The sequence below is a fragment of the Amblyomma mixtum genome, chromosome 1 (assembly GCF_055824585.1).
Source record: "Amblyomma mixtum isolate Tamu chromosome 1, ASM5582458v1, whole genome shotgun sequence".
In the NCBI taxonomy this organism is placed as follows: domain Eukaryota; kingdom Metazoa; phylum Arthropoda; class Arachnida; order Ixodida; family Ixodidae; genus Amblyomma; species Amblyomma mixtum.
In genome coordinates, this window is record NC_143012.1 from 187,855,873 (window position 1) to 187,882,826 (window position 26,954).

At 49.4% G+C, this 26,954-nt stretch overlaps 1 protein-coding gene across 1 annotated transcript in view; it reads left to right on the forward strand.

Annotated features, from left to right (window-relative positions):
* Positions 1 to 3,832: 3,832 nt before the first annotated feature.
* The window catches only part of LOC149370268 (uncharacterized), a 53,700-nt gene continuing 30,578 nt past the window's right edge, over positions 3,833 to 26,954 (forward strand). The window contains exons 1-5 of the mRNA XM_089561027.1: positions 3,833 to 5,102; positions 20,115 to 20,228; positions 21,308 to 21,357; positions 25,900 to 25,991; positions 26,071 to 26,197. Of these exons, the coding sequence (XP_089417153.1) occupies positions 20,119 to 20,228; positions 21,308 to 21,357; positions 25,900 to 25,991; positions 26,071 to 26,197 (379 nt within the window). The 5' untranslated portion in view covers positions 3,833 to 5,102; positions 20,115 to 20,118. The remainder of the gene's footprint in view (positions 5,103 to 20,114; positions 20,229 to 21,307; positions 21,358 to 25,899; positions 25,992 to 26,070; positions 26,198 to 26,954) is intronic.

Genomic DNA, 26,954 nt, shown 5'->3' on the forward strand with positions numbered 1-26,954 from the left:
CTATAGGCCTGCGTCAGCTCGCTGAATGAGTGCATACGCTCCTTCGTGAATCCCCGATCCGAGGGCACCTGAGCCCGGTTTAAAGAACCTCGGGCTGAAAGGTTGCAACCTCGTTTCCGGGATTCCCGGAGTGCGCGGGCACCCATATAAGCTCCACTTGGCGGGGCGGTGCTGCATCGGGCGAGTCCAGTATGCCAAAAGCAGGGACATGGACTCGGTCTCGAGCAAAATTTAGAATCGGAGTTTTAGAATCACTTAAAATGTACCGGGCTTCCGTGCGGGTGATAGCAAGTGCAATGGCGGCTTCCTCTGCAGCTTCTGGGGAGGTGTCTGGAGGGAGAGGTAGTGTGAGGAGGGCGGATAAAGAGGAGTCCACCACAGCTGCTGTCGCTTCATCACCCGTGCAGGCAGCGTCCACCCACACGGCGTCCGGCTGGGGGCCGTACGCTCGATGGAGTGCCTTTGCACGGGCTCTGCGGCGCTGCTCATGGTGGGACGGGTGCATATTCCTCGGGAGCGGCCTGATGAGGAGCTCCTGGCGAATGGGTCGTGGGATGGCGAGGAGGGTTGGGTCGTTAAGATACTAAGCTTCGCCTCAAGAGTGCAACGCAACAGCATCTTGCAGCGCTGCCAGGGAGTCCACAGAACGCCATCGCTCGCTCGGCTGCACGCCTTGCTCGTCGGTAAATTGGTTTTTGAGGAAATGAAATGTCTCTGTTTCGCATGTTTCCGTCGACACCTGAACTTCGGCGTAAGGGAAGGGAGAAAGATGGGAGTGAATGAAGAAGACGTATTCTAGACACGCCTTTGTTCATTCCAAACCATCGAGCTGGCATGGCGGAGTGGTTAGCGAGCTCGTCTCGCACTCCGAAGACCCTGGTTCGATTACAAAACCCAACCAATTTCCTACTAGGTTTTATTTATTTATCTGGTCTGATTAGAAAGGTTAATTAGGTTAATTAGCAAATTAACAAAACTCAGTCACACTTACTTGGAGCATCACTGTACCATCCCTTTAATTGGTTGCATGGTTACTGGGCAAATTACAATTGGCCCCGTTTGAAATTCGCGCACTGTGACGACACGACCACTTTGACCAATTGAAAAGTGTGACATTTCTGTTGACAACACCTGCTTACAACGATGAGGCATTAAAGGCTTCCGCCTCAAAATTGGCTGTGATTTGACCAATGGCCATCCTGAGTAGATCTGCGGAAGCAAGGGCGCGGCATTCGCAGCGGCGGCGGCACCTCTGAGTCACCCGCGCAGCGGTGGAGTCGGCGGTGGCTCCGCGTTGCTCTGACGTCACTCGCTTCTCGCGCATGCGTAGTTGAGGCTCTCCAGGGCTCCACGAAATCGCTCACACCTAGCGTAGTGTTGCTTCCGCAACAAAGTACATTTTACATGCATAATGCTAGAAGAACTTCCGAATGTTCGATATAAAGCATATTTCGCCATATCCGAGTTCGTTATATTCCGGTCTGACTTGGTTCATTGTGCAAAAATCCCGCCGTCATCAGAAAGTTTTTTTGTTACGGTTTTTGAGGAAAGGAAATCGCGCAGTAATTGTCTCATATCTCGTTGGACACCTCAACAGCGCCGTAAGGAAAGGAAAGAAGGTGGGAGTGAAAGAAGAGAGGGAGAGAATGTGGTGACGTAGTAGAGTCTGATCAGAAACCCGTGGCCGAAACGCGGCGGGGGGAGGGGTATCTGTTATTACAGCCGCGCCGTCGCTTCGCCGGACGCGATTGTTGCGACGCGCGTCTGTTCTTTTAGTCTTCGTTCCCACATCTTTCAACACTCCTCCGTCTGCACGTGGCAGCGAGTGTGGCTCAGCCCGAGCCAGTGGGCAAGCCCATGCACTTTCCTTTTCATCCGCCCTATATTCGCAACAACAACAACAACAACAACAAACGCGGCACACAAATGGCATTTCGTACCCTCCTGGAAGAACAGGCAGGCGGGCGGCGTCCGCACCGCCTTGTGCTTCGAAGCGCGATTGGGGTGTCTCAATTTGTAGGAGGACGCCACCACTTGCTCTCGGATTCACGCATCATGAGAATTGCTTAGGTGCCTCCTTAATTTTTTTATGCGTAGCATATTGCAATCACTCAGTTCAGCCCTTGGGCGCGGCCGGGCAGCCACCAAACCACGTGACGTGATGTCACGACAGCCGGAGGAAAAGCTGGCCCCCAACTCCCAACCATGCAACCAATTAAAGGGATCGTATAGTGATGCTCCAAGTAAGTTTGACTGAGTTTAGTTAATTGCTTACTTAACCAATTAGTGTAATTAACCTTTCTAGTCAAACCAGATAAATAAAACCAAGTAGTAAATTGGCCGAGCTTGGGAATCGAACCCCGGCCTCCGGAGTGCGAGTCGAGCACGCTACCACTCTGCCATGCCAGCTCGATGGTTTGGAATGAACAAAGGTGCGTCTAGTGAATACGGTGTCTTCGTTCACTCCCATCTTCCTCCCTTCCCGTTACGGCGAGGTTTAGGTGTCCACCGAGATATGAGAGACAGATACATTTCTTTTCCTCAAAAACCGATTTACCGACGAGCAAGACGTATTTGTCCGCGTTTCATATTGGTCCGAATTGTCGTGACCTCACCGCGCGCGAATTTTGACGGGTGTCCACCAAAATATGTGAGGCAGTTACTGCGTAATTTCCTTTCCTCAAATACAATTTTCATTTTCTTCATTAGGGCCCCTCTTTCTTCTTTCACTCACACTTCCTCCCTTCCTGTACGGTGCGGCTCAGGTGTCCACCGAGATGGCAGAGAATACAGCCCCATTTCCTTTCCTCGAAAAGCGTTGCGTTGCATCGCGCCGAACGGGTGGTGGCGTTCCTTGGACTCCGTGGCAGCGCTACAACACGCTGTCGCGTTCCACTCCTAAAGGCGAAGCCTAAGCGTCATTAATTGGCAGTTAATTAATGCACCAACAAAATGTGCACTGAACAATCGCGTAGCAGAATGCAGCACTCAGGCTTTCGCCTTTCACCCTGGGTCCCTGCTCCCTGGGTCCCTGATCTGGGTCCCTGCGCACTCGTCGCATCCAGGCAACGAGGCGGCCCACAATTATGCCCGAGGATTCGTCGACCGGGTTGTGGTGTCGCCCGTCCTGCGGACGGCGAGAGATCGTATGGTCACGTTTCATGACATAACCATGCACTACCGCTTAGGTAGACTTCTATATCCCCCCGCACATAGTTCTCTCACCAAACCCCAAGAAGTTGCGTGGAGGCAACTCCAAACGAACACCTTCCCCAACCCCGCGATATATGCCCGCATATACCCTGGGGTCTACTCCCCTTCCTGTCAAATGTGTGGCCAACATGCCACTCTATCCCACATACTCTGGGCTTGCCCTCGGGACTACCCCCCTCGAGGCTTGCAGCTCTCGAATCCAGACCAGTGGGAGGCCGCATTGCTCAGCTCCGGCTCGGACACACAGATCCGGGTTGTGACAAGAGCCCTAGAAGTCGCCGAACGCCACGGGCTCATGGCCACTTGATGGGGCTATAACCCCCCACCGTCAGATACATCTGTCGACGAAAATAAAGTTTATCCTCCTCCTCGCCTTTCACCACTTTAGCTGCTAAAGTTCACCGAATAAATCCAAGTATAACCAACTATTGCCGAAAAAATCAAGTGCCGCCAAACAATACCTCGCCCTCAAAAAAAAAAAAAAGACCGCGCATTATGCAACGCATTCTTGGCTTAACCAAGCTAAGCCTGGGCATTTTTTGTTTTGGCTGCGCGTTTCCGGGCTTGCGCCTCTCGCTTTCGGGTTTCGCAAGCTCGAACTTCAGCGGAGCGCCTTTCCTTGGCATGGTCCATGGTCCTACAATGCCGATGCACAGCTTTACTGAGCGACGCCGCTGACTCCACGGTCAACGCGAAATCAAGACGCGCAGCTGAAGGCTAGCGCTGTAAACGGCATCCAGCCAGAGTCCGTGGGAAAGAAGCCATGATGGTGGCTAGACAGCCACTTTTGTTAAACTCGGGGATCTCGAAGGGCACGAACAAACCGTCGAAGCGCCGACAGAGACATCGAAAGACGAAAAGAGGGTCAGCCGCGCAGGACCGGAGGCTACCGCTCATCCCACAAGCCATTCTGCGCTACAATGGCAGCACGCAGCCAGTAACGAGCCCATTTGCCAGGTCTCCTTCCCGACCGCGGCGGCGTCTTGTCGCCCCTCTTCTGCCTCTTGTTTCCCGACCCTCCTTTTTACGACCACGAACAGCGCCTTCTCTCGCGGCCGCCGCTAAATGGCAGCGCCTCTTTGACCGCCCCCTCTTCCCCCGCGACGCCTTTGCTGTCGCCGCTCCACCTCCTCGCGTCCCCTTCCTTCCCCACCGCAAGCGAAAGCAAACACAACGGCGCAACGCACAGCAGAGGTGAGTGGAAAGCGGTTGCCTGTGGCTAGGGTGCGCCAGTCTACGGTTTGGCTGTGAGGCGGCAGAAGCGAGGTGCGCGCGTTTCCCCGACCAACCACGTCTTGGAAGACCTTTACTAAGCGCAGACGCTGCGAAGACGCCGAGCCTCTGTCCACGGAATCAGCATCTAGACAGCGCCGGTTGATGTGCTTCTGTGTGGCCGACGCACAGCGGTATCAGAGTGCGGAGTGTCGGCACAAATCTGCGTGACCTGACACGGGATCTATTTGACTTTATTGTGACCTGCAGCGGTGCTTTTCGAAAGGGAGTGTGACGTCGAGGCGAGGCTCCAGCGTTGCTGCCGATTTAGTAGTAGCGCCCTCGTCTTGCGTGGTTAACGCAGACACGTGCGTTCGTTACGCTTGTCCCAAGTACTTCGCTTGCGTCGGGCGTTCGTCAGCCGGTGAGACGAGTGAAGCTGAGTGCGTGCGTCTGGAACGCAGTCGCATGAATGCTCAGTTTTGAGCATCCGTGCGAATGCGAGGAGAATCAGCTGTGCTGTGCGAGCACTGGAATGAAACTCAGCGTCCCTGGCTCCATCCGTGCTTCAGGATGAAAAGCAGTGCCCAGCGTCGTCGCTTGCAGACAGCGCCTGCGGAAGAGTCCACCGTCGCCTGAAAGGTTGCGAAGAAACCAGCGCCTGAGGCATCGGCAAGGTAAGGCGATTTGTAGTCATTTTCAACTTGGCTAGGGTTTAAATTTTTTTTTTAACGCGAAGGCATTATGTCCCAGTAGCACAAAAGCTGTCGTCCACCGTCTGCCGCCGACCATGGCACGAAATTCGTATCATGTCAGAACGCTGGTGTATGATGCAAGTGAATATGTTTATAGTTTATTGGGGTTTAACGTCCCAAAGCGACTCAGGCTATGAGAGACGCCGTAGTGAAGAGATCCGGAAATTTCGACCACCGGGGGTTCTTTAACCTGCACTGACATCGCACAGTACACGACACTCTAGAATCTCGCCTCCATCGAAATTCGACCGCCGCGGACGGGATCGAACACGCGTCCTTCGGGTCAGCTGTCGAGCGCCATAGCCACTGAGCCACCGCGTAAGCGAAGATGTATAGTAATGAGTGATGAAACGTAACGTACTATGACGTATGAAAGTCCTGACTCGCAGTCATAGTCATGACTCGTACTCATTCTACACATACGAATCAGCACTTACAAGTAGCGTAATATATGCCGTATAGAGTTTGTACAGGGTATACGCAGTCATGACGCGTAGTTGTAGCCATGACTGGTAATCATTCTGCAACGTAGCATGACTCAGCACTTCGCAAGTAACGCAGTGACGCAGGGGCGGCAGAAAGTTGGGTAGGCGGATGAGATTAGGAAGTTTGCGGGGATAGGGTGGCCGCAACTGGCGAAGGACAGGGTTAATTGGAGAGACATCGGAGAGGCCTTTGCCCTGCAGTGGGCGTAGGCTGATGATGATGCCTGCTCTGGGTGCGCAGTCATAGTCATGATTCCTGACTGATAATCATTCAGAAACGTAGCAGGACTCAGTATTTTTCACGTGGCTTAGTCATGACGCATGACTCAACACTTTACAACTAACGTAATGTAAGGTGTATGAAGTTTGTAAAAGTATGCATCGTCGTGCCTCGTAGTCATATTCAATACATATAATCATTCTGCAGCATAGCGTGACTAAGCATTTTAATGGTTTTGGATTCCCACGCGTAAGCAGTCTTAAGAGCCTCTGCCGAATTTGTTGCATGCGCGGAATGTAAGCGACGAATGCAATATAGACAATGCGATATAAATCCGCTTGGCGACTACAGGCACGTTGCTTCTTGAGCACGCACAACGTGTGAGTTGCGCTGAGGCGCCTGGCTCAGTCTCTCTCTCTTCTTTGCGGTTACAGCCAGACAATGGGTAATGATGTAAGGAAAGGGCATAGTAACTGCACACCTCAATCGCGCCGTGAGGAAAGAAGGGAGAGCGACATAAGGAGGACGGGAAGAGGCGAAGGGCTGCGGATAAATTTCGACGGCCTGTGCTTCTTTAACGCGCGCTGACACCGCACAGCACATCGGTATAGCTTTAGCGTTCCGTCTCCATCGAAATGAGGTCACCGCGGCTGGGATTAGATACTACGACGTCGTGCTTTGCAGCCGCATACACTGTGATCACTTTCAACCGAGTGGAATCACTGTCGTTGTAGCGAAACATCGGAATGGTATAAAGCAGTTGAGAGATTCAGCGTAACGGAGACGCGTATTAGCGTAGTTGTGTGCCGTATTAACGTACGCCAGCTGCGCACGCGTAGTGGTCCTTTCTCTGTCGCTGAGCATGCGCAGGAGGTGGGCGGAAATCCGGTATAGATCTACGGTAATACGCGTATCCGGTGTGTTAAATCTCCCTATGTCCATTCTACCGCCAATCGGTGGAATCACGGGGCTGAAATTCTCCCCGGAACTCGCCAAAGTGGACTTTACTCACACCTATCAAACCTAAAGTCCCTAGAGCCGCTTATCCAGGGGCTTTAATCAAACCTGCTCAAATACACCTGCGCCCCATACGCCGGACTCGAACTTTGGGAGTGGCGGGAGGCCACGCTGCCCGGCTCACAGCCGCGGGCTCAACTCCGCGCTGGGCGACTGAGGTCGCCGCGGTGCAAGGACACACAGCTCTCTAGTGCGACCCCATGCGACCGCGAGGGCCCATCTAAATTGCTCTCACATGTCCCCCACCCCTCCTCACCCGACCCCTCTTTTTGGGCCAGTTCAAGTTTTCACCACTACCACGGCCGCTTGTTGCAAAGCGAGGTACGCTGTTTGTTTACCGGTCGTGCCACTACCACCTGCACTCGCCTCGGATTGGCTGCTTAGGAGCGTGAGAACAATTTTCCTGCTCTTTTTCACCACTCCTGATTTACCGACTGCAGTGTACTGAATAACCATGCACTGTTCATTGATTCGTATCCCGGAGAACTGCAGTATGTATATGGACCGGGCATTCGCCTTTGATCGGATATATAGTACAGCTTCAGAATAGTTACCCTGTTAATGGTTGAAAAACAGCGCACAAAAGACTATACACAAGAGTAAAGGCGACGACAGGACAAGCGCTGAACTCACAACTAAGGCTTTATTGCAAAAACCTGGGTATATAAGGAAGGCATAATCATGAAAACAAAATTGAACAAACAAAACTATGACAATGATAAAACTAGTGTGCGCCCGAAGCCCACAATCTGTCAAGAAACGTGATCTCGTTATCACTTAAAGCAACCGAAGGTTTGCTAACGCAGCCCCGTTGCTCCGTTGCGATGAAGTATGCTTCTGCTACTTCCCGCGTGGTTTGATCTCTGTGAGAATACAACACCTTTGCTTGGCTTAACAAAGCAGTGCACTTTTTCTTCTTGCTTTTCATCACTGCGCACCCCTTACAGTGGGTAACAAGATAAGATTGGTCATTGCCTTTATCTAAATTGTTGTTGTGTTCTTGCAAACGCTTATTCAAGCAACGGCCGGTCTGTCCGATGTAGCGGGCTCCGCAGGAAAGGGGAAAGCTATAGACGACACACGTGCGGCAGTTGACAAACGGATCCGTGTGCGCGACACCGCAACCTTTTTTCTTTTTCGACACTTTCTTCCTTTCTATCGCAGCACACACTTGTTTAAGCTTGACAGGAGCAGACAGCAATACATCGACGTTGAACCTTCTTCCTACATTTTTCAGTCCGTGGGAGACCTGGTGCAAATATGGCACAACTGAGGTGCTTTTCTTTTCTTTTTCCGGACTGTTGAGTGGTGCATTCAGGGCCATCTGTCGCTTGAAGCACTTAAGTAATCTTGAGCAAGCCTCGTTCACCATTGCATCTTGGTAGCCGGCATTCCTTATCCTCATGAGTTGTGATTGGAAACTGTCAGCAACACCGTGGTGGCAAGATTTTATCAATGCATACCTCAGGCAAGAACTTACAATACTGTTCTTCACCAATTTTGAGTGCCCCGATTGAGAACTCAGCAATGGCTTTACAGACCTTGGGTTGTATTTCCAGCAGACATGCTCACGGGCGAACCGCAGTTGCAAATCTAAATACTGTAGTTCATCGCTTACGGGCAACTCGAAAGTGAAGAGCAATCCAGACCCGCACTCTTTAAACACTTTGACGATGTCAACCACACTCGCATCGAAGCGATCGCGTTCAGTGAAAACCAGATAATCGTCCACATACCTAACGGTGGTGTGATGCAGTCCTGTCAAGTTCTTTTCAAGGTCCCTGTCCACATACATCAGGAAAATTTCACTCAACACAGGAGCAACGCTGGACCCAATGCATACTCCAGCTTTCTGCGAGTAGAACTTGCCCTCCCAGCCTACGAAGGTGGAACGTAGGTAAAACCGCAAAAGCTCAAGGAAACTTTCGACGTTCAGTCCTGTGTTGTTGCAGAAACCCATTTCGTCATTCTCTTCTGTGATGAACATCTTCACCCGCTTAAGCAGGGTGTCGTGAGGAAGGCTGTAGTAAAGGTCGGTGACGTCGATGCTGAAGGCAACACAGTTGCGGGGGTTGTGGTCTTTTAGGAAAGTTACTAAAGCATCTGAGTTGGCGATCTTTAAAGGGTCACAAAAGTGCTCTTCACTTTCGAGTTGCCCGTAAGCGATGAACTACAGTATTTAGATTTGCAACTGCGGTTCGCCCGTGAGCATGTCTGCTGGAAATAGAACCCAAGGTCTGTAAAGCCGTTGCTGAGTTCTCAATCGGGGCACTCAAAATTGGTGAAGAACAGTATTGTAAGTTCTTGCCTGAGGTATGCATTGATAAAATCTTGCCACCACGGTGTTGCTGACAGTTTCCAATCACAACTCATGAGGATAAGGAATGCCGGCTACCAAGATGCAATGGTGAACGAGGCTTGCTCAAGATTACTTAAGTGCTTCAAGCGACAGATGGCCCTGAATGCACCACTCAACAGTCCGGAAAAAGAAAAGAAAAGCACCTCAGTTGTGCCATATTTGCACCAGGTCTCCCACGGACTGAAAAATGTAGGAAGAAGGTTCAACGTCGATGTATTGCTGTCTGCTCCTGTCAAGCTTAAACAAGTGTGTGCTGCGATAGAAAGGAAGAAAGTGTCGAAAAAGAAAAAAGGTTGCGGTGTCGCGCACACGGATCCGTTTGTCAACTGCCGCACGTGTGTCGTCTATAGCTTTCCCCTTTCCTGCGGAGCCCGCTACATCGGACAGACCGGCCGTTGCTTGAATAAGCGTTTGCAAGAACACAACAACAATTTAGATAAAGGCAATGACCAATCTTATCTTGTTACCCACTGTAAGGGGTGCGCAGTGATGAAAAGCAAGAAGAAAAAGTGCACTGCTTTGTTAAGCCAAGCAAAGGTGTTGTATTCTCACAGAGATCAAACCACGCGGGAAGTAGCAGAAGCATACTTCATCGCAACGGAGCAACGGGGCTGCGTTAGCAAACCTTCGGTTGCTTTAAGTGATAACGAGATCACGTTTCTTGACAGATTGTGGGCTTCGGGCGCACACTAGTTTTATCATTGTCATAGTTTTGTTTGTTCAATTTTGTTTTCATGATTATGCCTTCCTTATATACCCAGGTTTTTGCAATAAAGCCTTAGTTGTGAGTTCAGCGCTTGTCCTGTCGTCGCCTTTACTCTTGTGTATAGTCTTTTGTGCGCTGTTTTTCAACCATGAACCTATACCAACTCGCCCAACTTAACGTTCTACTTACCCTGTTACTTTATTTTTTTTTTTTGCCCTTCTAGGCTACTTTGAACTTCAGAGTCCTAAGTTTGCAAGGCATAACCCACAGCAGCTCGGCGCCTCCGAAAGCGGAAGCAGTGAACGCTCAATAAGTATACTTGCTTTCGGTTAGTTGATTCATAGCTCAGGTTGATGATAGGTTTCTGAAGGCAGCGCAAAAGGGACAGGGACAAGGAAGGCTCAAGAAAACAGCTGGACAGGCGCCTGTTTTAATGTTTTCTTGTGTCTTCTTTTTCCCTCTCCCTTTTGCACCGTCTTTAGAATCAACCTTAGTTATGAACGATGTTTGCTACAAGTGCCAAATTGCGCTCCGCAGTGGTTCACATAAGCAGCGCGCAGTTGCTCACGCGTCTCGAACTCGCTGAGTGCGCCCATTGTGCGCATGGTTTCCCGTGCTGGTTTACAGTCTTTTTGCGCTTTTTATTGCGAAAGCAATACTACGCTCATGAACGGCCTTTCGCGTAGCGGCGGCCGGTAGCCACGTTTGACTTTTAAAATGACCTCTGACGTCATACCAGGGTGAGAGATGGGCTACCAAGTCGAGTCGTCGCGCAGCGGCGGCCGGTAGCCACGCGTGACCTTTAGACGCGGCGCACTGCGTTCCTCCTGTTGTAGGCGCTTTTGCTTTTGCAACCTACCAGGCTTAACGAAAGCTAAGCACCCACCAGTTTTTAAGGCGAAAGCCTTTAATGGCTCATACTGTCGTGACCACAGACGTGTTAGCAAATTTGTCCGCGTTTCAGATTGGGCGAAATAGTCTTGACGTCACTGCGCGCGAATTTTGACGGGTGTCCACCGAAATATGAGAGACAGTTACTGCGCAATTTCCTTTCCTCAAATAGAATTTTCGACTGGTGTCCACCGAGATATGTGAGACAGTTACTGCGTAATTTCCGTTCCTCAAATACAATTTTCATTTTCTTCATTATGGCCCCTCTTTCTCTCACTCCCACTTCCTTCCTTCCTTCCTTCCTTCCTTCCTTCCTTCCTTCCTTCCTTCCTTCCTTCCTTCCTTCCTTCCTTCCTTCCTTCCTTCCTTCCTTCTTTCCTTCCTTCCTTCCTTCCTTCCTTCCTTCCTTCCTTTACGGTGCGGTTCAGGTGTCCATTGAGATGACAGAGAATTACAGCGCCATTTCCTTTCCTCAAAAATCGTTGCCTTCAAAGGGCAACGCATCGCGCCGAACGGGTGGTGCCGTTCCGTGGACTCCCTGGCAGCGCGACAACACGCTGTCGCGTTCCACTCCTAAAGGCGAAACTTAAGAGTGATTAATTAGCAGTTAATTAATGCACGAACAGAATGTGAAGCGAACAGTCGCGTAGCAAAATGCAGCACTCAGGTTGTCGCCTTTCACCACTTTAGCCGCTAAAGTTCCTCGTAATTTTTATTTTAATTCTCTGCGTCTTGCCCATCAACAGCTTTCAATGTGCCCACGTCGCGGGCATCACAAAGTGCTAGGAAAGATAACAAAGTTCACGGAGAACCACGGTAGATAAAGGAAAGAAAAAATTCCCCCATTTTTTTTTCATTTACGTGCGACCGTCCCGCCGGCCAGCGCTCCCCCCCACCCCCCCCCCCCCCCCCACCCCTCCCCCATCGATGCGCGGTACGCCTCGACGTTTTATAAGGTCACCATCGCAACAGCTCGCGCCGGGTACAATTCCCGGGATTCTAGCTATACATCCACCGGGCTTCGGGAACAGACTTCAACGCTAGCAATGTTCACCACAGATCGTTCGAACGCGACCTTATCGATAAAGGCGCACATAGGTCATCGCCGACCCCAAGCACCTGCAACGTTGTTTGAAAGTTTCTGTTCGTTACATAGCCCAGCTCGCCTGTGGGTGAACCCGCTCGTACCGTATGACGCAACTGAAGTAATATGTTTTGCGGCAGGTGACCCCTGAGACACATTGCAGTACATCGAACGCAAGTTGTAGTTTGCATAATGTAGCAATAGCGCACAAGGAACACGAGGGACGGAAAGGAAACGATGCAAACAAGCGCTACGTTATCCAACTTGCCCAACTTTGGGCTTTATTTAATCGCAGGTTGCATACAGAGACAGAGCCTGGCTGTCCGCCAGATGCATTACCCAAACGAGAATATAGATAGACACCCTGTTTAGTGGCAAAGCCAAGCTTACAATGATCCATGAAAAGCATGTTCTGGTTACTCTGTGGACACTAGTGCGACATCTGATGGCAGCTATGGACAGGTGCATTGCCGTTCTTGGAACGAGGTCTAAGCGAAGGTCAACGCAATATACTTGTGCATGAATCCTGAGAGCGATTGTGGTCTGTACTGTACCTCTCGATTAAAATCTAATGCTGCTCGAGGGGCACACAGCCGTGTTCGTTCTTAGTTCCGTGAGTAGAATCATCAGCAGCAAGAAATCTTGAACACCAATGTTCCTTGGTGGAATTGTTTTTTTTTTTTTCGTGAGTACCCTCGAAGCGGTACTCTTGCGGAAATATAATAGGTGGTCGCAGCTAGCACAGGATGTCGTTTAACTTGAGGGATATGGATAACGGCTTTGTCCTGCAGGGGACGCGGTTAGGCTGATGATTATAATGACGACGACGATGATGTAGGGTACTCGACAATAGACCATATTCGCACTATCAACCAGGTGATAGAGAAATGCGCAGGATATAACCGACCCCTATATATAGCATTCACTGATGACGTGAAAGCATTTGACTCAGTGGAAACCTCAGCTGTCATGCAGGCATTGCGGAATCAGGGTGCAAAAGAGTGTTGTGTGCTAATATTGGTACATATCTATCACGACTGCACAGCTACCATAGTCCTTTATAAAGTCAGCAATAAAATTCCAGTAGGCAATGATGTCAGGCAGGGAGACACGATCTCGCTTGTGCTATTCACTGCCTGTTTACAGGAGGTATTCTGAGGCCTGAACTGGAAACAGCTCGGGATAGAGTTAATGGAGAATACCTAAGTAATCTTTGATTCGCTGACGACATTGCCTTGCCAAGTCACTCAGGGCATGGACTGGCAAGCATGATCAATGAGTTACAAAGGCAGAGCAGAACGGTGGGGCTAAGGATTAACATGCAGAATGTTCAACAGTCTCGCAAGGGAACAGCAGTTCGTAATTGGTAGCGAGGTGCTGGAAGTAGTAAGAGAATATGCCTATTTAGGGCAGGTAGTGACAGCTGATCCGGATCATGAGAGGGAAATAACTAGAAGAATAAGAATGGGGTGGAGCGCATATGGCAGGTTCTCTCAGATCATGAATGGCAGTTTACCAATACCCCTCAAGAGAAAAGAATACAACAGCTGTATCTTACCTGTACTCACCTATGGAGCAGAAACGTGGAGGCCAATGAAGAGGGTTCAGCCTAAGTTAAGGACAACGCAGCGAGCTATTGAAAGAAAATGATACGTGTAACGTTAAGAGTTCAGAAGCGGGCGGAGTGGATGAGAGAACAAAATGACATCCTATAGTAGGATACAACTTAGAAAAAACAGCAGTTGCTAACACTGGCCGCGGTCCGCGGCGTCCTGTGTCACTCCGCTGGCCAATCGCAACTATAAAAGAAATCAGCTTTTTAATGTTTGACTATATCAAACAATCTACGTATCAAAATTCTACAGCTCATAATTTTTTTCTTGGGAAAAGCTTCTTGTTTACGTAACAAGAAACGTTCACACAGCGGACTACTTTTTCGTCGTGGAGAAATTCTGTGCGCGGAGGCTGAATGTGGGCGGATCTTCACTGCAGGCTTAAGTTGTATTCGACTATAGTTGAAATCAAGAGGAAGAAATGGGCTTGGGCAGGGAATGTAATGCGAAGGCAAGATAACCGCTGGTCCTTAAGGGTAACGGAGTGGATTCAAGAGAAGGCAAGCGTTGCAGGGGGCGGCAGAAAGTTAGGTGGGCGGATGAGATTAAGAAGCTTGCGGGGATACGGTGGCCGGAACTGGCGAAGGACAGGGTTAATTGGAGAGACATGGGAGAGGTCTTCGCCCTGCAGTGGGCGTAGTCAGGCTGATGTTGATGATGACGATGACGATTATGCCGATGATGACTTGCAGATGACTGCAGTCATGATCGATGTTCAGCGTGCTGAAATTCCACACCGCTGTTTTGCCCCGCTGGACTTGCGTCTTACAAATTGTTCAGCTGGGCGTAGTTTGGTCTACATTAAGATAGAATGCGTCTGAAAGATCGCCAAATCTCGGGAACTAGTTTATGTGGCTGTGCAGTAGAAGCTACGGGCGCAAGGTGCCTACTGCCGCAAGTGCGATGCTGCCACACGCTCTCGAGCCAGTGACACGGGCCTATAGACAAGCGTCATGTTTGTAAACAAAGGTGGCGCTGCGGTCGGCAGCGACGCGGGGTGTAGGCAAAAACGTAGCATGCCTACACCGCGCCAAGCGATGCTGCCTTCGAAACCAACTCGCGTGCGCGCATATTTCAAAGCGTGCGCGTCGCTTGTGGTTAGAAACATTTCTGTTGGTGACCGGAGAGCAGTTCAGCACGTTTTCAAGCGCTGCATAGGCTTCCTTCTGCGCTCCTATGTTTGGCAGCAACGGCGCGGCTACGGCGGTCGACTAGGTTGATTTATTAAATGAAACCGAGAAAGCACGAGGTATACAGGTCTGCAGTCTCAACATCTGGGGCGATACAGCATACCCGATCCTTAAGTGCAAGAAGGACGACGGGATGCACGACGCGAGGCAAGTTTTTTTATGACGAACCTTGTGATGTGCCTGCTCTCGTACAGCCACTTCAGTGCGGAGAACGCCGAAAACTACTGGACACTGAAGCCATGCAGTTACTTTAAATGAGTCATGCAAATGCGATCTTCACTGGTAATGTCTGAAAAAATGCTTTTTTATTCGTTTGGCTTTAAGAGAGGTGCACAGGCAAATGGATAGAAGTTTACCTCGAGCTGCAACGAAGTTACGTTTGCTCTGCAGAGCTAAATATTTTAAGTTATTCTGATTGCAGGCCTTATTCTGCTTGATAACTGGTTTTTGGTCTGGTATTTGCTGTTTTCGCCGGGTTCTGATTGACCAGTAATTGTAAAATTCAGGTAAAATGGGAGATAACACTGCATGATTTTGCCGATACCTCAGCGACGTTTAATTGTTTTCTAGGATAGGTGGTGAAAAAACGTACAAGTTGAAGCTCGTGGAAGCGAGAATAAAGAAAAAACTACGCGTCGTATATTCCTACTACCCGACTACAGTGCTGCTTCAAACGTCGCGCTTAGTGGCCCGATGAATATGCTGAAGGCGACTGTGGCAGCTGTTTTTTTTTCTTTTTTTTTTAGTGCGAAGAGATGCCCGGGGCGCAGTGCGGGTGATTGTCGCCTGAAAACGGTCCCAGCTGCGTACAATTTACGGTCACACCCACATGGAATGTCGAGTCCAGACTTATAATGAGAGCCTGACAGAACGCGAACAAGCTGCAGACGTTGATTCTTTCACTGTTCGCCGCGCGACTGAAGAGCAAACATGCTGATTAAGAGACGCAAACTATTATATTTCGATGCAGAAATGAAATACTAGCCGCGCAGCCGATGCGTCGCCGAACATTTCCCGCTCCACGGCCGCTGCGCATCGCTTTGGCCCATATCTAAATGCGATAAACTTGTGGAAACTTGTGCCGCTGCATTTCTTCAGCATTGCGGTTCAACCACCCGCACCACAGCTCGGCGGAATATTGCAAAATACGTTCAAAAACGCTCAAGCATGGTATACCCAAGGCACACGGTACCGGCTTTTGCCTACACAACGAAAGTCACTGCTGACTCCAGCGCCGCCGCATCTCCGTGACGTCACGGCCTGACGCTTGTCTATAAGCTGGCGGCGCGCGTTCGTATACCTTCCACCGCATAGCCACAGAAAGCTGCCGCCGACGCCCCTGACGCCCCTGCTTGACGCCCCTGCTTGCAGTCGCTTGTAATGCAAAGCAAAACAGTCGAGTTTCTTCGTTAAAAAATTTTAACTCCGTAATGTGGGAAACGTCCGAAGTGGTTCCTTACCTGAAAGGCTGCCATCAGAATATTAAGAATCGCTCACTATTTCATGCAAAATACCACGTGGTTTTCTGCAGCCAGTCAGAAGCAGTTGGGCCGGAATATATATAGTTTCAGCCCTATGGTTGCTTCGGTAGCTGTCAGAACAGGCAGTGGCAACGTTTTAATGCTGCATTACAAAGGACGACTTCAAGAGGTTCTTGAACACCTTGAGCTTATCTTCGCAGTATACATATACCTCACACCTCCTTTTCTTCATTACCATCAAAGAACCCCGGGTGGTCGAAATTTCCGGAGCCCACCACTACGTCTTTCCTCATAGCCTGAGTTGCTTTGGGGCGTTAAACCACCATAAACTATAAACCTTTTCTTCATCACCAAAAATCTTCATAAGAATACAGAACAAAGTGGTTTAAAAAAAGTCACGAAATCTGAACCGAAATTAAGCTGCGCTGTCAAAGGCGGTCTTTCGTTTGACGTAGATATGACGTCCAAGTAGTTATCTGCCAAGTTCTGTTCGGCTCGTAGAACTGCTCACTGAATTGTCAGCGACTGTCAGCGATTCGTAGGCGACGTTATGTCGAACCTTTACTCCGTCCTTTTGATTTTGCGCCACAAAACAGCTTAGTTTAATCTTACAATGCTCGCTTCAAGGGACACTGTGAACAGCTGCTTCCAATTTTTTGTTTGGTATAAAGATCCAACCTGTAGCTTTTTTTTTTTGCTTAGATTGCTGATTTTTGCTCGCCAGAAAAGGAGGCACTTTTTTGTGAGAAAATTGGATTTTAAAGTAGAGCATTCTTTTTTTTCTCCGCCACTCGATGCAAATTCTTCACGTGAATTCCGAAGAGGACTCCGAGATCACCGGCTGGAAGTGAATGACGGTGCAGTCCAGCCTCAGGGATACGAAGTTTCTTGATGTCACCGCAGTTTCCTTGAGATATGGAGGAAATAAACAACTCAGGAGAGGCGGTTACGTCTCATTTTTTTTTAAAGCCGGCTCCCACCTACTCATTTGAGATGTCCGACTAGCGAGCCCAAGGACGCGGAATGGAATCCCGGTCACAGCATGCCACACATTTCACAGCGGTGCCCCCTTGTTCGAGAGGTGCGGGTTCGATCCCCAGTGCCGCCTGGTACCTACCGGTGACACAGTGCGTACAAGGTTTCCCCTGATTGGTGCTCGTTTTCTCGGAGATCAAGTGATTTGGAAAAAAAAGAGGGTCTTTGGCCCCACCTTTTTTCACGGTGGTCTTTGGCCAAGTGCCAATAAAATTTACCATCATCACGATTTAATACCGTACTCTCTTTAAAGCCGCACTGCATGCATACGCTGAAAGTATCTCAAGGTCGATGTTATGATTTATCTTTCGAGTATCGTTATTTCGAGACGGTTAAATCAGAAAGACATATGAAAGCTCTCGCAAGCGTTTCTTCCCCCTTTTGAGGCGGAGGAGTGAAGACGATGGATGGTTGCACGTACAAGAAGGAAAAAAATCAGAAAAAAATACATAAAGAAGTATTAAAGAGACAAAATAATTGCCGACGATTACGTTACTTCCTAACGCGAAATCTGAGCGCAGCTCATCAGCTGTTTTAGTTTTTCGATAGATTGATTCAAAATCGTTTCTTATGTGACGATTACCTGTCGCTCCCTCATGCCCAACATTACGGGCGAAAACTTTTGAAAATTGTAAGACACTGTTATGGAAATATTAAAGGTAATGTCCCATTCTTCTGATATGTAGCAAAATCTTTCTCTTAAAATGTTTCTGTCGATCGCATTGAACGGTTAAGACTGCCATCGAAAACCAATGGGGAACGCTTTTGACGACTGCAAACACGTTAACAGAGAAAAGTATACAAGGCTGCCTTCGGGTGACCAGCGGATTTATTGATTGCTATAGTGAAATCTTACGTCATATGAAAAAATTGCGTTCATAAACGGTTTCCCGCCCAAAAACGCTTTCGTCCAGAATTGTTGGGAATGTCTCTCCGCTGTTTTCTACTTTCACCTGATTTTCTGTCCTGTAGCATATGGACATAATTTTAATTGTTTCGCCTTTATTTTTCTGTGGTCCTCGGACCGTATGCATGACACCGTACGGCTCTCATAGAAGTGGGATCGAGTACTTAAACGAAGTTAAATCATCAGCTTGGCAATCAAAGTTAAACCATTAGCTTGGCACCAATTTACCTTCTTTTGGCTCTTCTCACTGAACCCTGGCCAACCCCTACCGTGGGTATGTGCCATGCCACCAAGGCAACAACAACAACAACTTAAACTACGTGGCCTTGTACCATTGGATGCCTGAATGAGATCAACAACGGACCGCGCCGTGAACGCTGTACGAGGGGGTACCCAAAAGAAACCGGACTAAATTTTTTCGTCGGCAAAGCTTGTGTGGTACCGCGTTTTGCCACTAGGAGCGCATAGAACGAACATTCCAGAGTCAGAAAGCCGAGTGCCGTCGTTGAAGGAGGTCAGACTAGTTTTGCAGAGTTTTAGAGTGACGACTGTTTTGTGTGAATGTCGTTTTTGCAATGGCTGATTTTCGTGAACAGCGTGCGCCGGTGAAATTCTGATTTTCGCTCGGAAAAAGTTGAATGGAAACTCTTGAAATATTAAGAAAGACGTACAAGTACGATGCTAAGGGGACAGCTCAAGAGTTCCTGAATCGAATCCCGAATAAAAGCAACAATCATGCCAATGGAAAACTTCAAATTCACCTCGCCCCTGCTCACACAGCCCTGTCTCTGCGACAATTTTGGACCAAAAATGGCATGACCCCTATTCCTCAACCCTCATACTCTCCCGACCTTGTCCCGTGCTACTTTCTTTGTTTCCTAGAATGAAAAAATAGGTGAATGGAAAGCGTTTCGCTGATGTTGCTGAGGTGAAGAAAAAAGCGACGGAGGCACTGTCAAGCATCACAAAAGATGAATTTAAACAATGTTTCGAAAAATGGAATGAAAGATTCGACAAGCGTAACATTGCAAGTGGGGAATACTTTGAAGGAGATTGAAGGTCTGCGCTTAAAATGTGAACAATTTAAGTTCAAACAAAAATAAGTCCGGTTTCTTTTGGGTACCCCCTCGTATTCCACCCTGTCTTTTCCCGCCCAACGTACCGTTCGCGTCCTGCCTGTACCTGCCTGTACCTATACCTGTCTGTATGACCGGTACAGTTTTGCTTGGTTCTTGGATAGAAACTGGGCGGCATCTTGTGGCAGCCGGCCCCGAGCTCACGAGGTAAACCCATTCCGATCTCATCCTAAGCCCACTAGGGGTCACAGCCTTCCGTGATGGACTATAGGCTTGGGTGTTTATAGATGTTTAGCCCGCGTGTTCTATCCGGGCTCGTGCCCGATCTTGGCTGCCGCATTTCGGAGGAAGCGAAGTGCAGAAACGTGTCATTTAAAGAATCTCGACTCGCTGAAACCAATCCCGGAAGAATGCATTCCGCTACACGATGCGCCTCGTGTAGACAGTGCCTGGGCTCTGGCACGCAGAAGTCCATTATCCATTACTGATTGACCAGGGACGCTGGATTGACGGTTTAGTCAAGGATATATTCCTCAAGCATTTAGCTTCGCAGGAAGCCGATTACCATGCAAGCCATGGGTAAACTTGTACCTTTTGGAAAAACCAGTGGGTACCCGCCGATCGGCGCTGGGCATCGAACTCAATTCCCCCGCATACAAGGCGAATCCACACACTACTGTGCCACTGTGCCCTGTTTGTGCATTTCGTGTCTACGTTTGCCCCAGTTTTCATCACGCAGTTTTACCCATCCACCTAAGTTAGTCCGGCAAAGGTTTCTGGTGGAGGTCACGTTCTTATCTGCGGCGACTGGCGGCTATAAGAACCCGTGACAAGTGTTCAGGATCGCTCCGCCCATATCTCCTTTCGCAGCGTCATGAGGGGCCGACCACGTGTCCAAGGAAGGGGTCCGGGGAGACCACGCAAGGAAGTGGCCGCCCCCGGCGAAGACTCGTCCATGCGCCGACAGAGGAGCCTGCCCAACAGGTACCGTATACATACTTTCCGCGATCGAGTTTTTCTGTGTCCCTGGTGGAAAGATCAGACGAGTGTACAGTCGGGAACAAAAGTCTCTGGACCAGGTGTTCCTCGAACGAAGCTGATAGCTCTACTATATTAGGCGACGGTGCAGACCGCACTTGCGGAGGTGAAAGAACAAAATTTTGACTTTCGCCTACAGAATTGTGGTCTCCAGCCGCCGGCTAATAGCAGAAATATCGGCTTCGTTTGAGGAACACCTGGTCCAGAGACTTTTTTCTCCGACTGTACACACTGTGGGTGGAGAGGGTCCCTCGACCATCTAATATGGAAAGGCCCAGATTCTCCTGGAAGTGCACTAAATATAAATTCTAAAGAGTCCTGGGAGGCCCTGCCGCGTAGTTCCTGAGGCGCACTGGTTGGCCGTAAGATTGTGCACCTACGCTGCGCACTGTTGACAGCACTCGGCGCGCGGTTCTGATATGCTCCGATCCCACCCACGGTAAATGTGCCCAGAGGGTCGGAACGTACGCCCAGCGGCTCTTGGAGCACTCATCCGACCCGGCGGTAGCTCGTAAGCGGGCATTGCACAGACAAGTTGGGGTCCTTGCCTGTGACGTAGTGCTCACGTGATCATCTCGGAAGCGTGTGAGCAGGTGGCGGCTGGCGAACAAATTCAGAGAAGCGGCATTCCGTACCCTAGCACTTGCTTTCTTGCTGCGTAACTGACGCCGACCAGAAAGGGACGCATACGCAGACACTTCCCGAACTCAAAACAGTTTATTCCAAGTGGTGGCATCGCTGTTTATGAACATACAAGAGAGCTTCTCATAAGACATCATTGGTAGCGATGCCAATACTCGGAGTAAACATTTGTGAGCTCGGGCAGTGTCTGCGTATGCGTCCCTTTCTGGTCGGCGTCAGTTCTAAGCAGTGCGCACAGCAAACGGGTACTGTTATCCCATGGCGTACCTTTATGTGACGCGGAGATAACTTCTAGCTACTACTTAAAATCAGGATGCCGAGTGTTGTGCAACTTCGGAGTGCATGTTTTACATGTACACGACCCATGCTCACGTGCGTTGCAGGTCGTGCAAGACTTCGAGATCGACGGCAGTTCGCTCCCGGCTCCGAATCGGTGGGTACCTCACGGCACGCACCAGCCTGCATTGCGCATGCGCGCTCACTCTTTCGCTGAATTATACTGCGAAGATGTCATCGCATAGTAATGAGGCGCATTCGTTCTATGCAGTATAGCCCTGCATGCCTGGTAAGCGAGATACTGGAGAAATATGCTTGGTGCGCGCTGAAAGCTTGTCTGCGATGTGTCATGACGCGTAGAGGATAAGTTGACATAGAGGTATAAGCGCGCTTGTGTAACTCCGCGATTGAAAAGCACTATGCAGTAATGAAACTAGTGTACGCAGCGTTGATGTGAGACCACACGCTCCACACTGCGTCAGGTGTGTGTGGTTGCGTCCCAGGGCTGAGCAGCGCTGTGGTACAGGATGCCCACGTGAATCGATAACTAGTACGTTAGGTTGTTAACGTCCGAGTAAAAAAGTATTACCGACGATTACGTTACTTCCTAATGCGAAATTTGAGCGCAGCAAATAAGCTGTTTCACCTTTTCGATAGATTGAGGCAAAGAAATCGAGCAACACACGTATGCGCTATCACAGAATTTTTTTTTTTTTCACACGTATTCCTTTAACAAAGACTCCACTAACAGTTCTTGACAGTCGTGAAGGAAGGTTTGTGGTCGGAGAAATAGACGGATATATGTTCGACTTGGTACACCAATGCTAGATTCTCAAAGACGAGATCTATACAAGTGCCTCGCGAGGTTGTCACAGCCGTGGGACGCGTTACGAGCGAGAGGAACGGGATGTTCTCCCGCATAAGTGTTAGGAAATTGCTGTTTGTCTTTATGTCAACATTAAAGTCCCCCACTACTAACATCGGTGTGGATCGATGGACGGTTAATGCGAGTTGCAGGAAGTGCACGACGTCTTTCGTGAGTGCGGTAGGGGCGAAGTAGGCAGCTACTACCAGCAAGCCGTTGGGCAACTTTGCGGCGCACAGTTCGCCAACTTCATGTGACGTGCCAAACATTTCGACTGGTATTGCAGAGAGACCTGTGCGCAAGTAGATAGCGACTCCCGCCGCTCTGTTGTGGTCTCTGCGAGCACCACAGCAGTATAGGAAATCTATGATTTCGAGAGGCTCTTCGGGATCCATCCAGGTTTCAGCAAAGCAAAGTACAGAGGAATGGCGCAGAATGTGATCGTGGTGTACGTCCTTGGCATGTGCGGCAAGAGAGCGTACGTTAAGAATGTGGTTGTGAATGATGAATCAAGTGCTGCCAGCGAATGACGCGTCCATTGGCTGTCTGCGTGTGTTACTGATGTGTGGTTAACATGTTAAGCTTCGCCTGTAAGAGTGGAACGCGACAGCGTCTTGCAACGCTGCCAGGGAGTCCACAGAACGCCATCGCCAATTCGGCTGTACGCCTTGCTGGACGGTAAATTTATTTTTTGAGGAAAGGAAATGTATCTCTCTCGCATATCTGGGTGAACACCTGCACCTCGCCGTAAGGGAAAGGGGGAAGATGGGAGTGAACGAAGACGCCGTATTAGCTAGACGCGCCTTTGTTCATTCCAAACCATTCAGCTGGCATTAAGGAGTGGCTAGCGTGCTCGTATCGCACTCCGGAGACCCTGGTTCGATTCCCCAACTCGACCAATTTCGTTCTCGGTTTTATTGATTTATGCGGTCTAACTAGAAAGGTTAATTAGGCTATTTCATATTTATATTATTGTATTTCTATCCATCGTGTTCTGTCATTAACCTGTCAATTATTGGAACTGTCTAGGATGTTCGACACAACGTATATGAAACGAGCAACGTCTTACTGAGTGGGGAAGTGCGTGGTGGTGGAGGGAACGCGGCTTCGTACTTATGTTTTTTTTCAGCAGCGTCTCCTTCCGCGGACGCTGTTGTCGCTGCGGCGCGCGTCTTTCTTTTCTTTTCTTCTGACCTCCTCATTCTCCTCTATATTAATTAGGCTAATTGATTAATTAAGCAATTAACTAAACTCAGTCCAACTTAGTTGCAACATCACTATACGATCCCTTTGATTGGTTGCATGGTTACTAGCCAAAGTACAATTGGCCCCATTTGAAATTCGCGCACTGTCACGTCACGAGCATTTCGACCAATTGAAAAGCGTGACATTGGGGGCGGAGCTGGTTACGAGGCCGACGCCGACGACGACGCGAAACCCAGGAACGGACGCCAAAGAGCTGCGCTCTAAAACAAAGAGGGAAATAGGGAGTGAGAACACGAGGCAGTCAAGCATTCGCATAAGGGCAACAACTTCACCATGCGTGTTGCCGCAACGTGGTTTCTTCCGTGCTCTTCCTAGAAGTCAATTGTCAGTTGAGCGCAGATCTCCACGCACTCTGAATAAAATCCCTTCCTGTCATTCCCATCGGTGCGAAAATTTAGTGCGAAATCAGGTGCGACTGGCACCTATAGCTCCTAGTCAGGTAACATTCAGGTAGGGGCATATTAAAATGGGAGAAGTCCCCCCCCCCTTTCCTTTTCCAAGCAATACTTACTGTTGGGAGAACCCCGCCGCACTATGTGTGTGTGTGTGTGTGTGTGTGTGTGTGTGTGTGTGTGTGTGTGTGTGTGTGTGTGCGTGTGTGTGTGTGTGTGTGTGCGTGTGTGTGTGTGCGTGTGTGTGTGTTTGTGCGTGTGCGTGTGTGTGTGTGTGTGTATGTGCGTATGGGTCTGTGTGTGTGTGTGTGTGTGTGTGTGTGTGTGAGAGAGAGAGAGTGTGTGTGAGAGAGAGAGAGAGATAACCAAGAGAGCTTGCCTTGTCGCAGGATTGTTCCCACCGAACTCAAACGTATCCTTAAAGGTGCACTAAAAAGGAATCTGAAATCGTCCTTCTACCGCGGGAACTCGATCTACACTCTCCGAGCATTCTTAGAAGCTTCGATGGCAGAGCTGCAAGCCGCGGCTGGCTGGAAGGCACCCTACGCGTTGGCATACGCCTCCTCTTTTCGGAGGTGTTAAAAAAAAAGGCGGGAGCTGTGCCGTTTAATTCGATTTAACAGGAAAAATCGGCCGCACAGGACAATAATTCGACGTTTCTAAGAATGCTCGGAGTTTGCAGGTAGATCTCCTGCGGTAAAAAGACGAGCTCAGAATCCTCTTTAGTGCACCTTTAAAGTGGCTCCGAGAAACACGCTCTCTGTATTAATTAGGGTGTCGCCGCTGTGGCTCAGTGGCTATGGCACTCGCTGCTCACCCGAAAGACGCGAGTTCGACCCCGGCCGCGGCAGTCGAATTTTTATGGAGGCGAAGTTACAGAGGCCCGTGTGCTGTGCGATGTCAGTGCGCGTTAAAGAACCCCAGGTGGTCGAAATTTCCGGAGCCCTTCACTACGGCGTCCCTCAGAGACTGAGTCGCTTTGGGACGTTAAACCCCCATGAAACATGAAACATCTTTTTGGCTCGTTACGACTGTGCCTGAGAGACGAGAGCGCGGTCACTGGAGTTGGCCCGAGGCTAGCAGGGGTGTTCGATGTGTCGCTGAGGGCGGTGCGGCGTACCACGCGATTGTGGCGCCCACAGATGTAGCTTAAGTAGCGGAATGCATCTAAGCAAGTAGCGTCAGGTGCCAGGCTTCAGGATTTCACCTTCGCGGGGAGTCCCGCTGCAGCGTAGAGCAGAGCATGCTGTTGCGCCTGTGGGGCGAACCTAACGCATACTGAGTGCGCACAATGCATTGTCACGCCGGCGACGCAAGTGCGTTCTATTTGCAGGAGGAATTCAGTTAACTGTACCTGCACAGTGAACGGGAGCAGTCTGTTTTCTGAGTGATTTTGTTGTTTTTGTGCTGAAATTGGAACCGCCTGGTCGGTGTTATTCGACCGGTGAAGGACTATTTGAAAAAGGAAAAATGTATAGCTGCGAGTGTTATTTATGCAGTAGCCTTTTGTCAATTACTCATGGTGTGTTTCCTTTCGTTTCGCCACGGCCTTTATACAGCTAGTTATCTGCCTCTAAATGGCAAACGAACACAATGTTGCTACCCGAAACACCGACCCTTGGCTCGTTCCTCAGTTTCGCACCAATTATAAGTTGCAGTCCAGAAAACACAATCTACCTGTTATATTAAATTGTCATAAAGATATGAATAACTTTTTGCGCAAAAAGCTGCACGAATACTTCAGTAAATTTTGGTCGAAATTTCCGGAGCCCTTCACTACGGCGTCCCTCATAGCCTTAGTCGCTTTGGGACGTTAAACCCCATAAACCAACCAACCAACTTCAATAAATTGTCACTGCCATCTGCCTCGAATTTTGTGGTTATATGACTCTGTATAGGTGTCCTCTTTTGTGTGCTTTGTATATATGTATGTGCTTTTTATATGTGCACACTCTGTTTAAGTTTCTACTGTTTAGCATTTCTCCGTATATACTGCCTGTCGCTGCTCTGTAAACGTCTCCGGGACTCAGTCAAGGCCCAGTCGGTCCTTTTAGCCCCGAGAACGTTCCAGTGTATAACTGGAAAATAAAATTGAATTGAATTGATTTGAAATATATAGGCCTACAAAAAAGAAAGAAAAGAACCTAAGGAGATCATTATCTTCCCTCTCGCGCAGTTTTGGAGGCGGTACGGAACCACGAAGACGCCTGGCTGTTCGCCGTCCCGCTGGACGAGACGATGTGCCCGGGATACTTCAGCATCGTCAAGGTTCGTGCGCGACCGCTGCCCACCGCGGTGTCAACCCTCCACGGCTGATCTTTCTTCCTCTGCTCGCTCCCTCCCGCAGGAGCCGATGGACCTCACCATCATCGGCCAGCGCACCGAGGACGGCGCCTACTCGTGCAAGGAGAAGTTCGTGGCCGACTTCAAGAGGATGGTGGAGAACTGCGCCTTCTACAACGGACTGCAGAGCGGTGAGCCCAACCTCCTCTATTCTGTGTGTATGGCGGTGCATGCACCCTGCAGGGACGTATTGGGGAGTGGGGGGGTGGGGGGGGGGGGGGGGGGTGGGGGTTCGTGCGACCGCATTTCCTCTTACATCATTGGGTGGCCCCAGTAAAAAGAATAAAAGCCCGGCGGGATCGCATACCTACATTCAACATACCCCCATGTCACAAGATGCTTGCCTGCAAATGTCACGTTTTCGATCCAAACGTAATTGACGACGGCGTTATAGCTGCTTAGGCGGAGCCCTGGCTGCACCATTAGTCATATGTATAGGAATTCGGCTGTCCTGCTTTTATTTATGAAAATTTTTCACTGTTTATTTCAGAGCACACTTTTCGTTTTTTTAATTTAAGCGAATACAATTTCGTAGAGGTAAATTACTTCATGTTTTAGGTGATACAATATGGTATTCCTGTCGCTCGATTTGTAGTCACTTTGAGTTTATCTTAGCAGTTTTGTCAGCCTGATCATTCGATTTGTCAGAAATTAAGAAAAATAAACTTGCCGTTAATTGCTGGTAAAGCACTTATACATTTACCGGTTGAAAAACGTAACACAAGTTAAGGTTGGGCCGCTTGTGGAAAGCGCGAATGAAAGTTTATTTCTACAATAGTTATGTTATGGCTAGCACCAGGCTCAGCGAGTGTGCAGGATATCACGTGGCCTGTGCGCTGAGGACAGCCACATGGAACTGGATAATGGAACTGAGTGGGCGAGTTGGTT